General features: G+C 45.0%; 1 protein-coding gene across 1 annotated transcript; it reads left to right on the top strand.

Annotated features, from left to right (window-relative positions):
- Positions 1-10,415: 10,415 nt before the first annotated feature.
- On the top strand, positions 10,416-14,221 carry LOC311123996 (COUP transcription factor 2-like; the record flags this gene model as incomplete). The annotated part of the gene is made up of 3 exons (XM_084198219.1): positions 10,416-10,902; positions 11,618-12,145; positions 13,947-14,221. The coding sequence occupies 3 exons, from the start codon at positions 10,416-10,418 to the stop codon at positions 14,219-14,221; spliced, it is 1,290 nt and encodes a 429-aa protein (XP_084054345.1).
- Between the last annotated feature and the right edge of the window lie 368 nt (positions 14,222-14,589).

Genomic DNA, 14,589 nt, shown 5'->3' with positions numbered 1-14,589 from the left:
AATATAGTTTTTTCCCTCATCCATCTGCACACAATACCCCATAATGACAAGGTGAAAACATGTTTTTATAAATGTTTGCAAATTTATTGAAATACAAAAAACTCCCTTGTCCCTGCTGATGACAAGAATACCCATAACATGATGCAGCCACCACCATGCTTCACAATATGGAGAGTGGTAACCCATAACATGATGCAGCCACCACCATGCTTCAACATATGGAGAGTGGTAACCCATAACATGATGCAGCCACCACCATGCTTCACAATATGGAGAGTGGTAACCCATAACATGATGCAGCCACCACCATGCTTCACAATATGGAGAGTGGTAACCCATAACATGATGCAGCCACCACCATGCTTCACAATATGGAGAGTGGTAACCCATAACATGATGCAGCCACCACCATGCTTCACAATATGGAGAGTGGTAACCCATAATATGATGCAGCCACCACCATGCTTCAACATATGGAGAGTGGTAACCCATAACATGATGCAGCCACCACCATGCTTCAACATATGGAGAGTGGTAACCCATAACATGATGCAGCCACCACCATGCTTCAACATATGGAGAGTGGTAACCCATAACATGATGCAGCCACCACCATGCTTCAACATATGGAGAGTGGTAACCCATAACATGATGCAGCCACCACCATGCTTCACAATATGGAGAGTGGTAACCCATAACATGATGCAGCCACCACCATGCTTCAACATATGGAGAGTGGTAACCCATAACATGATGCAGCCACCACCATGCTTCACAATATGGAGAGTGGTAACCCATAACATGATGCAGCCACCACCATGCTTCACAATATGGAGAGTGGTAACCCATAACATGATGCAGCCACCACCATGCTTCACAATATGGAGAGTGGTAACCCATAACATGATGCAGCCACCACCATGCTTCACAATATGGAGAGTGGTAACCCATAACATGATGCAGCCACCACCATGCTTCAACATATGGAGAGTGGTAACCCATAACATGATGCAGCCACCACCATGCTTCACAATATGGAGAGTGGTAACCCATAACATGATGCAGCCACCACCATGCTTCACAATATGGAGAGTGGTAACCCATAACATGATGCAGCCACCACCATGCTTCAACATATGGAGAGTGGTAACCCATAACATGATGCAGCCACCACCATGCTTCAACATATGGAGAGTGGTAACCCATAACATGATGCAGCCACCACCATGCTTCAACATATGGAGAGTGGTAACCCATAACATGATGCAGCCACCACCATGCTTCAACATATGGAGAGTGGTAACCCATAACATGATGCAGCCACCACCATGCTTCAACATATGGAGAGTGGTACTCGGTGATGTGCTGTTGGATACGCCCCAAACATAACGCTTTGTAGTCAGGACATAAAGTTAATTTCTTTGCCACATTTTTTGCAGTTTAGTGCCTTATTGCAAACAGGATGCATGTTTTGGAGTATTTGTATTCTGTACAGGCATGATTTGATTTGATTTGATTATTCAGATACCCATTATCCGACGCCAATGGCGCCAGCTAGTCTTACTGGGGTCCCACATGCAGCGCCGTAGGAAAGTATTCAGACCCCTTGACTTTTTCCACATTTTGTTACGTTACAGCCTTATTCTAAAATAGATTACATAAACAAAAAGTTTGCACATTTATTAAAAATAAAAAACAGAAATACCTTGTTTACATAAGTATTCAGACCCTTTGCTCTGAGACTCGAAATTGAGCTCAGGTGCATCCTGTTTCCATTGATCATCCTTGAGATGTTTCTACAACTTGATTGGATTCCACCTGTGGTAAATGCAATTGATTGGACATGATTTGGAAAGGCACACACCTGTCTATATAAGGTCCCACAGTTGACAGTGCATGTCAGAGCAAAAACCAAGCCATGAGGTTGAAGGAATTGTCCGTAGAGCTCCGAGACAGGATCGTGTCGAGGCACAGATCTAGGGAAGGGTACCAAAAAATGTCTGCAGCATTGAAGGTCCCCAAGAACACAGTGGCCTCCATCATTCTTAAATGGAAGAAGTTTGGAACCACCTAGACTCTTCCTAGAGCTGGCCGCCCGGCCAAACTGAGCAATCAGGGGAGAAGGGCCTTGGTCTTGGAGGTGACCAAGATCCCGATGGTCAGTCTGACAGAGCTCGAGTTCCTCTGTGGAGATGGGAGAACCTTCCTTAAGGACAACCATCTCTGCAGCACTCCACCAATCAGGCCTTTATGGTAGAGTGGCCAGACGGTAGCCACTCCTCAGTAAAAGGCACATGACAGCCCGCTAGGAGTTTGCCAAAAGGCACCTAAAGACTCAGACCATGAGAAACAAGATTCTCTGGTCTGATGAAACCAAGACTGAACTCTTTGGCCTGAATGCCAATCGTCACGTCTGGAGGAAACCTGGCACCATCCCTACGGTGAAGCATGGTGGTGGCAGCATCATGCTGTGGGGATGTTTTTCAGCGGCAGGGACTGGGAGACTAGTCAGGATCGAGGGAAAGATGAACGGAGCAAAATACAGAGAGATCCTTGATGAAAACCTGCTCCAGAGCGCTCAGGACCTCAGACTGGGGCGAAGGTTCACCTTCCAACAGGACAACGACCCTAAGCACACAGCCAAGACAATGCAGGAGTGGCTTTGGGACAAGTCTCTGAATGTCCTTGAGTGGCCCAGCCAGAGCCCAGATTTGAACCCAATCTAACATCTCTGGAGAGACCTGAAAATAGCTGTGCAGCAACGCTCCCCATCCAACCTGACAGAGCTTGAGAGGATCTGCAGAGAATAATGGGAGAAACTCCCCAAATACAGGTGTGCCAAGTTGTAGCGTCATTCCCAAGGAGACTCGAGGCTGTAATCGCTGCCAAAGGTGCTTCAACAAAGTACTGAGTAAAGGGTCTGAATACTTATTTAGGCTCACCATAACAAAGGGTCTGAATACTTATTGACTCAAGATGGGTTGCAAACTAATACTGATACAACAGTGCTGTGAAGAAGGCAGACAGCGCTTTATTATGGACAGACTTCTCTCCATCTTAGCTACTGTTGTATCAATATGTTTTGACCATGACAGTTTACAATCCAGGGTTACTCCAAGCAGTTTAGTCACCTCAACTTGCTCAATTTCCACATTATTTATTACAAGATTTAGTTGAGGTTTAGGGTTTAGTGAATGATTTGTCCCAAATACAATGCTTTTAGTTTTAATATTTAGGACTAACTTATTCTTTGCCACCCATTCTGAAACTAACTGCAGCTCTTTGTTAAGTGTTGCAGTCATTTCAGTCGCTGTAGTAGCTGATGTGTACTAATATTAATAATATGCATGTCAATCTCTCCTGGCTCAAAGTGGAGGAGAGATTGACTTCATCACTACTTGTATTTATGAGAGGTATTGACATGTTGAATGCATCGAGCTGTCTGTTTAAACTACTAGCACATAGCTCAGACGCCCATGCATACCCCACAAGACATGCCACCAGAGGTCTCTTCACAGTCCCCAAGTCCAGAACAGACTATGGGAGGCGCACAGTACTACATAGAGCCATGACTACATGGAACTCTATTCCACATCAAGTAACTAATGCAAGCAGTAAAATTAGATTTTAAAAAACACCTTATGGAACAGTGGGGACTGTGAAGCAACACAAACATAGGCACAGACACATGCATACACACAATACCATACGCACTATACACACACATACACATGGGTTTTGTACTGTAGATATGTGGTAGTGGTGGCGTAGGGGCCTGAGGGCACACAGTGTGTTGTGAAATCTGTGAATGTATTGTAACGTTTTTAAAATTGTATAAACTTCCTTAATTTTGCTGGACCCCAGGAAGAGTAGCTGCTGCCTTGGCAGGAACTAATGGGGATCCATAATAAATACAAATACAAAACACCAGTATGGGGTGTAAACTAACCACAACACCAGGATGGGGTGTAAACTAATACCCCTCAACACCAGGATGGGGTGTAAACTAATACCCCTCAACACCAGGATGGGGTGTAAACTAATACCCCTCAACACCAGGATGGGGTGTAAACTAATACCCCTCTACACCAGGATGGGGTGTAAACTAATACCCCTCAACACCAGGATGGGGTGTAAACTAATACCCCTCAACACCAGGATGGGGTGTAAACTAATAGCCCTCAACACCAGGATGGGGTGTAAACTAATACCCCTCAACACCAGGATGGGGTGTAAACTAATACCCCTCAACACCAGGATGGGGTGTAAACTAATACCCCTCAACACCAGGATGGGGTGTAAACTAATACCCCTCAACACCAGGATGGGGTGTAAACTAATACCCCTCAACACCAGGATGGGGTGTAAACTAATACCCCTCAACACCAGGATGGGGTGTAAACTAATACCCCTCAACACCAGGATGGGGTGTAAACTAATACCCCTCAACACCAGGATGGGGTGTAAACTAACCACAACACCAGGATGGGGTGTAAACTAATACCCCTCAACACCAGGATGGGGTGTAAACTAATACCCCTCTACACCAGGATGGGGTGTAAACTAATACCCCTCTACACCAGGATGGGGTGTAAACTAATACCCCTCAACACCAGGATGGGGTGTAAACTAATACCCCTCAACACCAGGATGGGGTGTAAACTAATACCCCTCAACACCAGGATGGGGTGTAAAATAATACCCCTCAACACCAGGATGGGGTGTAAACTAATACCCCTCAACACCAGGATGGGGTGTAAACTAATACCCCTCAACACCAGGATGGGGTGTAAACTAATACCCCTCAACACGGGGGTAAGGGCGGCAGGTAGTTTAGTGGTTAAGAGCGTTGGGCCAGTAACCGAAAGGTCGCTGGTTCTAATCCCCGACTAGGTGAAAAATCTGTCGATGTGCCCTTGAGCAAGGCACTTAACCCTAATTGCTCCTGTAAGTCGCTCTGGATAAGAGCGTCTGCTAAATGACTAAAATATCAAAATATAACACCAGGATGGGGTGTAAACTAATACCCCTCAACACCAGGATGGGGTGTAAACTAATACCCCTCAACACCAGGATGGGGTGTAAACTAATACCCCTCAACACCAGGATAAGGTGTAAACTAATACCCCTCAACACCAGGATGGGGTGTAAACTAATACCCCTCAACACCAGGATGGGGTGTAAACTAATACCCCTCTACACCAGGATGGGGTGTAAACTAATACCCCTCTACACCAGGATGGGTGTAAACTAATACCCCTCAACACCAGGATAAGGTGTAAACTAATACCCCTCAACACCAGGATGGGGTGTAAACTAATACCCCTCAACACCAGGATGGGGTGTAAACTAATACCCCTCAACACCAGGATAAGGTGTAAACTAATACCCCTCAACACCAGGATGGGGTGTAAACTAATACCCCTCAACACCAGGATGGGGTGTAAACTAATACCCCTCAACACCAGGATGGGGTGTAAACTAATACCCCTCAACACCAGGATGGGGTGTAAACTAATACCCCTCAACACCAGGATGGGGTGTAAACTAATACCCCTCTACACCAGGATGGGGTGTAAACTAATACCCCTCAACACCAGGATGGGGTGTAAACTAATACCCCTCAACACCAGGATGGGGTGTAAACTAATACCCCTCTACACCAGGATGGGGTCTACCCAATAAAGTATGTGAAAGGGCCCTCTGACGTGTTGGTGCTGCACCTTGGTGAAACCAGTGCTGCTTTTAAGTGGCTCTAGATTTCTCATTCAGGCCAAAGAGTAATTTACATTTAGATCATATATTAATCAGATTATTATGTAATTAGGACCGGGGACCTTGCGTCCTTCCAAAACCCTGGATTACTGCAGGTCTGCTAGTTCATGGATTCTTAGAAAAAGTTTTCAAAGTTCAAATATATGATTAAATTAGATAACTCCTGCACACACATTTACCTGGCTGCAGTCTGCAGGTTGTTTATTACCAACGAGTTATATCCTCTATAGAACCACACAGTTACCTGGCTGCAGTCTGTTTATTACCAACTAGTTATATCCTCTATAGAACCACACAGTTACCTGGCTGCAGTCTGTTTATTACCAACTAGTTATATCCTCTATAGAACCACACAGTTACCTGGCTGCAGTCTGTTTATTACCAACTAGTTATATCCCCTATAGAACCACACAGTTACCTGGCTGCAGTCTGTTTATTACCAACTAGTTATATCCTCTATAGAACCACACAGTTACCTGGCTGCAGTCTGTTTATTACCAACTAGTTATATCCTCTATAGAACCACACAGTTACCTGGCTGCAGTCTGTTTATTACCAACTAGTTATATCCTCTATAGAACCACACAGTTACCTGGCTGCAGTCTGTTTATTACCAACTAGTTATATCCTCTATAGAACCACACAGTTACCTGGCTGCAGTCTGTTTATTACCAACTAGTTATATCCTCTATAGAACCACACAGTTACCTGGCTGCAGTCTGTTTATTACCAACTAGTTATATCCCCTATAGAACCACACAGTTACCTGGCTGCAGTCTGTTTATTACCAACTAGTTATATCCTCTATAGAACCACACAGTTACCTGGCTGCAGTCTGTTTATTACCAACTAGTTATATCCTCTATAGAACCACACAGTTACCTGGCTGCAGTCTGTTTATTACCAACTAGTTATATCCTCTATAGAACCACACAGTTACCTGGCTGCAGTCTGTTTATTACCAACTAGTTATATCCTCTATAGAACCACACAGTTACCTGGCTGCAGTCTGTTTATTACCAACTAGTTATATCCTCTATAGAACCACACAGTTACCTGGCTGCAGTCTGTTTATTACCAACTAGTTATATCCTCTATAGAACCACACAGTTACCTGGCTGCAGTCTGTTTATTACCAACTAGTTATATCCTCTATAGAACCACACAGTTACCTGGCTGCAGTCTGTTTATTACCAACTAGTTATATCCTCTATAGAACCACACAGTTACCTGGCTGCAGTCTGTTTATTACCAACTAGTTACATCCTCTATAGAACTGACTGTACTGTTGTGCATCTGGTCTGGTCCTGTTCTTGAGCACTCAGTGGATTTATCTGATGACCAGATGGTGCTGCTGAAGGGCTGCAGGGTGGAAGGGATTAGCTGCCATGATGTGTTGCTGGACTTTAACAGGAAACCTGAAAAGCTGCTGCAGACCTCCAGCAGGAGGCCAGATCAGCTGCTGCAGACCTCCAGCAGGAGGCCAGATCAGCTGCTGCAGACCTCCAGCAGGAGGCCAGATCAGCTGCTGCAGACCTCCAGCAGGAGGCCAGATCATAACATGTTAACTACTGTGGAGGGAAAGTTATTCACATAGATAGATAGATAGATAGATAGAGAGAGAGAGAGAGAGAGAGAGAGAGAGAGAGAGAGAGAGAGAGAGAGAGAGAGAGAGAGAGAGAGAGAGAGAGAGAGAGAGAGAGAGAGAGAGAGAGTGAGAGAGAGAGAGAGAGAGAGAGAGAGAGAGAGAGAGAGAGAGAGAGAGAGAGAGAGAGAGTGAGAGAGAGAGAGAGAGAGAGAGAGAGAGAGAGAGAGAGAGAGAGAGAGAGAGAGAGAGGGGGAGAGAGGAAGACAGAGAGAGAGAGAGAGAGAGGGGGGGGGGGGGGGGGGGAGTAATGTTTACTGTTAATTTCGGAATTTTAATTTCCCTCGTTTATTTCCCTTTCGTTTATTGTCTATTCCATTTTCTTTGGCAATGTCAATATATGTTTCCCATGCCAATAAAGCCCTTTGAATTGAATTGAAAGTGGAGATGGAGAGAGATGGAGAGATTGAAGCTGCTGCTACCTTGAAGACAAGATGTAGTCATCTCCATGCCATTGGCAAATGTGATGTTAAACCTCCCTTTGATTGGTCTGGGACATCTGCCTGGTGCTCTCTCAGCAAGTAGAGCATCTGATTGGTCTGGGACATCTGCCTGGTGCTCTCTCAGCAAGTAGAGCATCTGATTGGTCTGGGACATCTGCCTGGTGCTCTCTCAGCAAGTAGAGCATCTGATTGGTCTGGGACATCTGCCTGGTGCTCTCTCAGCAAGTAGAGCATGTGATTGGTCTGGGACATCTGCCTGGTGCTCTCTCAGCCAGTAGAGCATCTGATTGGTCTGGGACATCTGCCTGGTGCTCTCTCAGCAAGTAGAGCATCTGATTGGTCTGGGACATCTGCCTGGTGCTCTCTCAGCCAGTAGAGCATCTGATTGGTCTGGGACATCTGCCTGGTGCTCTCTCAGCAAGTAGAGCATCTGATTGGTCTGGGACATCTGCCTGGTGCTCTCTCAGCAAGTAGAGCATCTGATTGGTCTGGGACATCTGCCTGGTGCTCTCTCAGCAAGTAGAGCATCTGATTGGTCTGGGACATCTGCCTGGTGCTCTCTCAGCAAGTAGAGCATCTGATTGGTCTGGGACATCTGCCTGGTGCTCTCTCAGCAAGTAGAGCATCTGATTGGTCTGGGACATCTGCCTGGTGCTCTCTCAGCAAGTAGAGCATGTGATTGGTCTGGGACATCTGCCTGGTGCTCTCTCAGCAAGTAGAGCATCTGATTGGTCTGGGACATCTGCCTGGTGCTCTCTCAGCAAGTAGAGCATCTGATTGGTCTGGGACATCTGCCTGGTGCTCTCTCAGCAAGTAGAGCATCTGATTGGTCTGGGACATCTGCCTGGTGCTCTCTCAGCAAGTAGAGCATGTGATTGGTCTGGGACATCTGCCTGGTGCTCTCTCAGCAAGTAGAGCATGTGATTGGTCTGGGACATCTGCCTGGTGCTCTCTCAGCAAGTAGAGCATCTGATTGGTCTGGGACATCTGCCCGGTGCTCTCTCAGCAAGTAGAGCATCTGATTGGTCTGGAACATCTGCCCGGTGCTCTCTCAGCAAGTAGAGCATCTGATTGGTCTGGGACATGTAGTTACCGTGGTTACCGTGTGTAGTTGACTACAGTTAACACCAGTAGTGTTTACCTACTGCAGTAAGTCACAGAAGAGAAACCCCTTCACATCTTGGTGGATGCTTTCACACAGGATGGGCTGCTGAAGAACGAGCAGTGACTCAGCCTTGGGGTCAAATATAGGTACACTCAAATCTCAAGTTACTAGAGAGATGTATGGTATTTGCCGCTATGCCATTTCCCCTCATAGGGTTGTTATCCCAACATTGGAAGATCACCCTGCATAACTCACATTTGCTCGTAAATACTTTGCTGTCAATAAGAATTACAAAGGGGGGGGGGTTATATTTTTCTATTTTCTGTTCCAAGACCCAATACACCCGGTCTGTCGCTAGGGGGCATCAGATTACTGCGACATCTCATTATGCGCTCTCATTGGTGCGTAAAAGCGTTTCCATTGATCAATGTTACAAGCTAATAGAGGAGAAACTACATGTATTACATCCAGTATGCTGCCCAAATGTAATATCATAACAATAAACAACGAATAAATCAGAACAATCCAATGTATCCATTTGTATGGAGCCATTTAATCCCCATTGGTAGGCTGTATGTGAACACAGGCACACAGGGAGATACAGAGCCGTGTTATCAGAAATACACCAATGAATGTGCGGCATGCTAGTTCATCTCTCTAAACCCCGATCTCTCCTAAACCAATCAGAACTCTAACAAAGCATAATTCCGGTAAACCAATAGGCCTAGTTTTCACCTGGCACTACCCCTACTCCACTAGCGCACAGACCAGAGGTCTTCCTCGCTCCTTATATGGCTGACCCGCTCAATTGAGACGTCAGAGGCACACCCGTCATGTCCAAGCACATTATCCCATTCTACAGGACACATCCAGCCATCATCAAAACCCGCTTTCTCTCGCTGCTGTCTTTCTTTTTGAAGATAATTTATAACTCATTGGAATAGCACGAGCCACAGTGCTGCTATTTTAATGAACCCAGTTGTAGTTGCTGCGTCACCGCCTCAGCTCGAGACAACACGGGATATCTGATTAGTGTGCGCGGTTTTACTGGGTTGGTTAGAGGGAATAGAGAATGACTCACATTTTGGAAACGGGATTGCTTTGACTCCAGTGTGGATTCTGACTGGATGCATGTGTGTTTTAATTAGTGTGTTTTTCCCTTGGTGTTTCTGATGGTGCATCACTCAGAGTGGTTCTATTCTCTGGACCGAGCTATTTAGAAATGTTACTTGAATTTTCTGAGTGGCTAACTATATTCAGTGAGATTTTTTTCCCGCATTCATCAGCCACGGGCACTTTACATACTGTAATGCTTTATGCATCTACATTACAGAATACAATGTTGCAATAATTTAGTATTTATATATTTGTGCCTTTACTTGACACCCGCCGGCAGCGCCTGGGGTAACAACGAAACGTAAAGTGTTGGAAACACTGACGGATAGATATGGCAATGGTAACCTGGAGAAACCGCAAGGAAGATGTCGCCGGTGACTCTCAAGGCGGAATCTCTTCCCGGGTCTCTCAAGTCGGGCCGTTATCCCTCTCTACCGACCTAACGGGACACCTCAATCCCACATCGGGACACCTCAATCCCACATCCTCTCTGGATATCTCCTCAACACCTCAGACACCCCAAGGCGCTCATTCAAGCAATACATCTCAGTCTATCACTAGCCAAACGTCGACCAACTCCATGGACAAACAGCAGCCCCAGCAGGTCGGGTGTGTGGTGTGCGGGGATAAATCCAGCGGGAAGCACTACGGCCAGTTCACATGTGAGGGGTGTAAGAGCTTCTTCAAACGGAGCATCAGACGGAACCTCAGCTACGCCTGCCGCGCCAGCAGGAACTGCCCTATTGATCAACACCACAGGAATCAGTGCCAGTACTGCCGCCTCAAGAAATGTCTCAAAGTGGGAATGCGGAGAGAAGGTAAACAACCTTGTTTCTCATCTCCCTTTAGGTCACTGTACCCTGTAGCTCTACTCACTAGAAGCCCATTCCCTCATCTCCCTTTAGGTCACTGTACCCTGTAGCTCTACTCACTAGAAGCCCATTCCCTCATCTCCCTTTAGGTCACTGTACCCTGTAGCTCTACTCACTAGAAGCCCATTCTCTCATCGATAATAAATGCACCCTGTGAATCCTTTATTCTAAATGGCGTGTTTAATGCTTTCGATGAACAGCAATAGCACCTGTAGACGTGTTGCCAAACTAAGGCTTGATGTCAATGATTTAAAACCAAAACAGCTTCTCTAAAGATACTGTTCATATACTCACTACATTATTAACATATTCATACGTGTAGTTGAGAAAGGCTATAGGATAATATAGCAATGTCCTTCATTACTGAGCTCCTAATAATAGTCTCCATGTTGTTATCGTCCATGAGCTTATTGTCTCAGAGGAATCAAGGCAACGGGTTGTGTGTGCTTTTACATGTTTAGAAGAAAATAGTTATATAGACTATAGAACCTTATACGAAGCAAGCGATACGACCATGGTTTGTTCCATCGGGATCTGTAGGCTTGTATTCAGAATGACATACCGTTATTCAATATACTTAGCAATAGCGTCTGTCACTTTGTAGGCCAACGCACCGTTATCTACGAGACATTAATATTGTCGCTATGTCGTTGTATCACAGCGGTTCAGAGAGGGAGGATGATCCCTACTCAGCCGTGCCACGGTCAGTTCTCCCTAACCAACGGAGACCCTCTCCAATGCCACTCCTACCTATCTGGATACATCTCCCTGCTCATGCGAGCCGAGCCCTACCCCACATCCAGACACGGCACGCAGTGTATGCAGTCCAACAACCTCATGGGGATCGAGAACATCTGTGAGCTGGCCGCCCGGATGCTGTTCTCGGCGGTGGAGTGGGCCCGAAACATCCCCTTCTTCCCAGACCTCCAGATCACCGACCAGGTCGCCCTGCTCCGGCTCTCTTGGAGCGAGTTGTTCGTGCTGAACGCGGCCCAGTGCTCAATGCCGGTGCATGTGGCTCCTCTCCTGGCCGCTGCAGGGCTGCATGCCTCCCCCATGTCGGCGGAGAGAGTCGTGGCTTTCATGGACCATATCCGGATCTTCCAGGAGCAGGTGGAGAAGCTGAAGGTTCTGCATGTCGATTCAGCCGAGTACAGCTGCATTAAGGCTATAGTTCTCTTTACGTCAGGTAAACACACCAATGCTATGCTTCACTGCTGTTTACCATGACTGGTATCAATACAGATCTAAATATAGACAAGCATCACCCTCATCAGCAACAGGGAGGCTGTAGTTGTGTTCCCCAAATCACCTCAAATTAGGTAAACTATAGCAATTACCCCTCAAATTCAGTTTTCAACCAATCCTATGAGTTGAATGCCGAATGGGAAAACCTAATAGGCCTTGGCCTTCGAAAAACACCTGCAACAACATTCAGACAATTGGATTCAACAACGTTCATGAATTATATCAATATATGATGATTTTACATATATATATATATATATATATATATAATTATTTTTTACAATAATTAATATAGGCCCCTGTGAATTGTATTATATGATTAATAATAAATACTATTATTGCCGTTTGATTGAATTAATTTGATTTATTTTCAAACTAATAATAATGATTATTATCAAAATATTTTACAGGCTAATTATGTTCTGTATAAATGGTTGATGTTTTACACAGAAATGTAGGTCATTCACCTACCATCATCTTTGCCATACAACTCAAACTTTACCGACAGAATAGGAAATATTTCATAATAAAGAATAAAGAAAAGTCTACTTATATTTAATTTCGTTTTGCAGAATGTCTTAAATGCCATAATTTATTTAAACAACTAGGCCTAAGCCTGAAAGGTCTTCTGGTGGTGAGATGAATGAAACATATTGTTTTATGTCCTATAAAAAAAAGAAACCAAATAATGTATTTTGTCAACTCAAGTCGATGGATGCCTTGACTGACAGTAAAAGAAAGGAGTATACGTCTAGTCACGGCAGAGCAAGGCCATGAGCAGAGCTCATTCGATGGACGTGTTGTGGAACTAGAACATGACCCCTCATTCACCCCTCACGGCAGAGCAAGGCCATGAGCAGGGTTCATTCTGTGGACGTGTTGTGGAACTAGGACATGACCCTTCATTCACCCCTGCATTGTAGCCCTGCTACACTCTTAGAAAAGAAGGTGCTATCTAGAACCTAAAAGGGTTATTCGGCTGTCCCCATAGGAAAACCCTTTTAATAACCTTATTTTGTTCCAGGTAGAACTCTTCTGGTTCCAGGTAGAACCCTTTCCACAGAGGGTTCTACATGGAACCGAAAACGGTTCTACCTGGCATCAAACAGGGTAATTCTACGGGGACAGCCGATTACCCCTTTTGGAACCCTGTTTTCTAACATTGTATCCTCAGATACCATGGAGGTAGCAGCAGGGAATGCACCGCAGCGTTGCATTCAGAATTATGTTTTCAAATCTGCTTTTAAAAATGCATTTGAAGAGTGCATCTATAGTGTGAAGCAGTCTGAACATGTGATTATGGGAGTAAAGGCCTATAGGACTGTTTGTGACGTTATTGCGGACCCGTTTAATTTTCAAACAGTGGGCCATGTTCTATTGATAAGCCCCTGTAGCGCCATTTTGAGTTAAGCAAATACGGCATCATATGCTTCGTCGAGTTTTTAACACAGTTAAATTGATTTCATAAGTTTCACAGTAGGCGGTAAATGTCTACGTCATAATGGCTGCATTTACACAGTCAGCCCAATTATGATATTTTGCCCAATTATTGGTTAAAAATCTGATTGCCCAAAAGAGCAAAAAATAGATCGGAATTGGGCTGCCTGTGTAAACTCAGCCATTGTGTTATTTGTATTTCATTGATGATCTAATATTAGCCTATATTGCATTGTTCACGAGGAAGATAAGCCTATATTATTGATAATGATTTATGATTTTAATTTAGTTCTTTGTTTGTATAGATGCGTACGGTCTGTCAGACGTGACTCACGTGGACGGTCTTCAGGAGAAGTCCCAGTGCGCCCTGGAAGAATACACCAGGAGCCAGTACCCTAACCAACCGACCCGGTTTGGGAAGCTACTACTCCGTCTGCCCTCTCTACGCACCGTCTCCTCGTCCGTTATAGAACAGTTATTCTTCATCCGGTTGGTCGGAAAAACCCCGATAGAAACTCTCATCAGGGATATGTTGCTTTCCGGAAGCAGTTTTAATTGGCCTTACATGTCAATGCAGTAGAATAAGAACATTCCAGAACACTCCAGGAATGGAATCATAGAACTAGAATGGTTCTATGGATGGAACCTTAGATGATGTCAGAGGAACAGGCAGCATTCTAAAGCAGCGGTTCCCAACCTTTATTGGTTACTGGACCACCAACTAAATGTGGCTCTGCCGGGAGTACCAAGTACCCCCTCGTGTGCATTTTACCAGTAGGCCTATGGTCTCATGAGTTTTCCCAAGTACCCCTGGTTGGGAACCACTGATCTAAAGCATGAAAAGAGACTGATGAAATGGCGGGGATCCTCCTCAAAAACCCTGTATGTATATTTATTGTGTTTGTTAATGATGTTGGATAAACATTTTTTAGATTTTTTTTTTTTTAC

This window comes from Coregonus lavaretus (assembly GCF_964263955.1).
Source record: "Coregonus lavaretus genome assembly, contig: HAP1_SCAFFOLD_663, whole genome shotgun sequence".
NCBI lineage: Eukaryota > Metazoa > Chordata > Actinopteri > Salmoniformes > Salmonidae > Coregonus > Coregonus lavaretus.
This window is presented reverse-complemented; position numbering and strand designations above follow the sequence as displayed.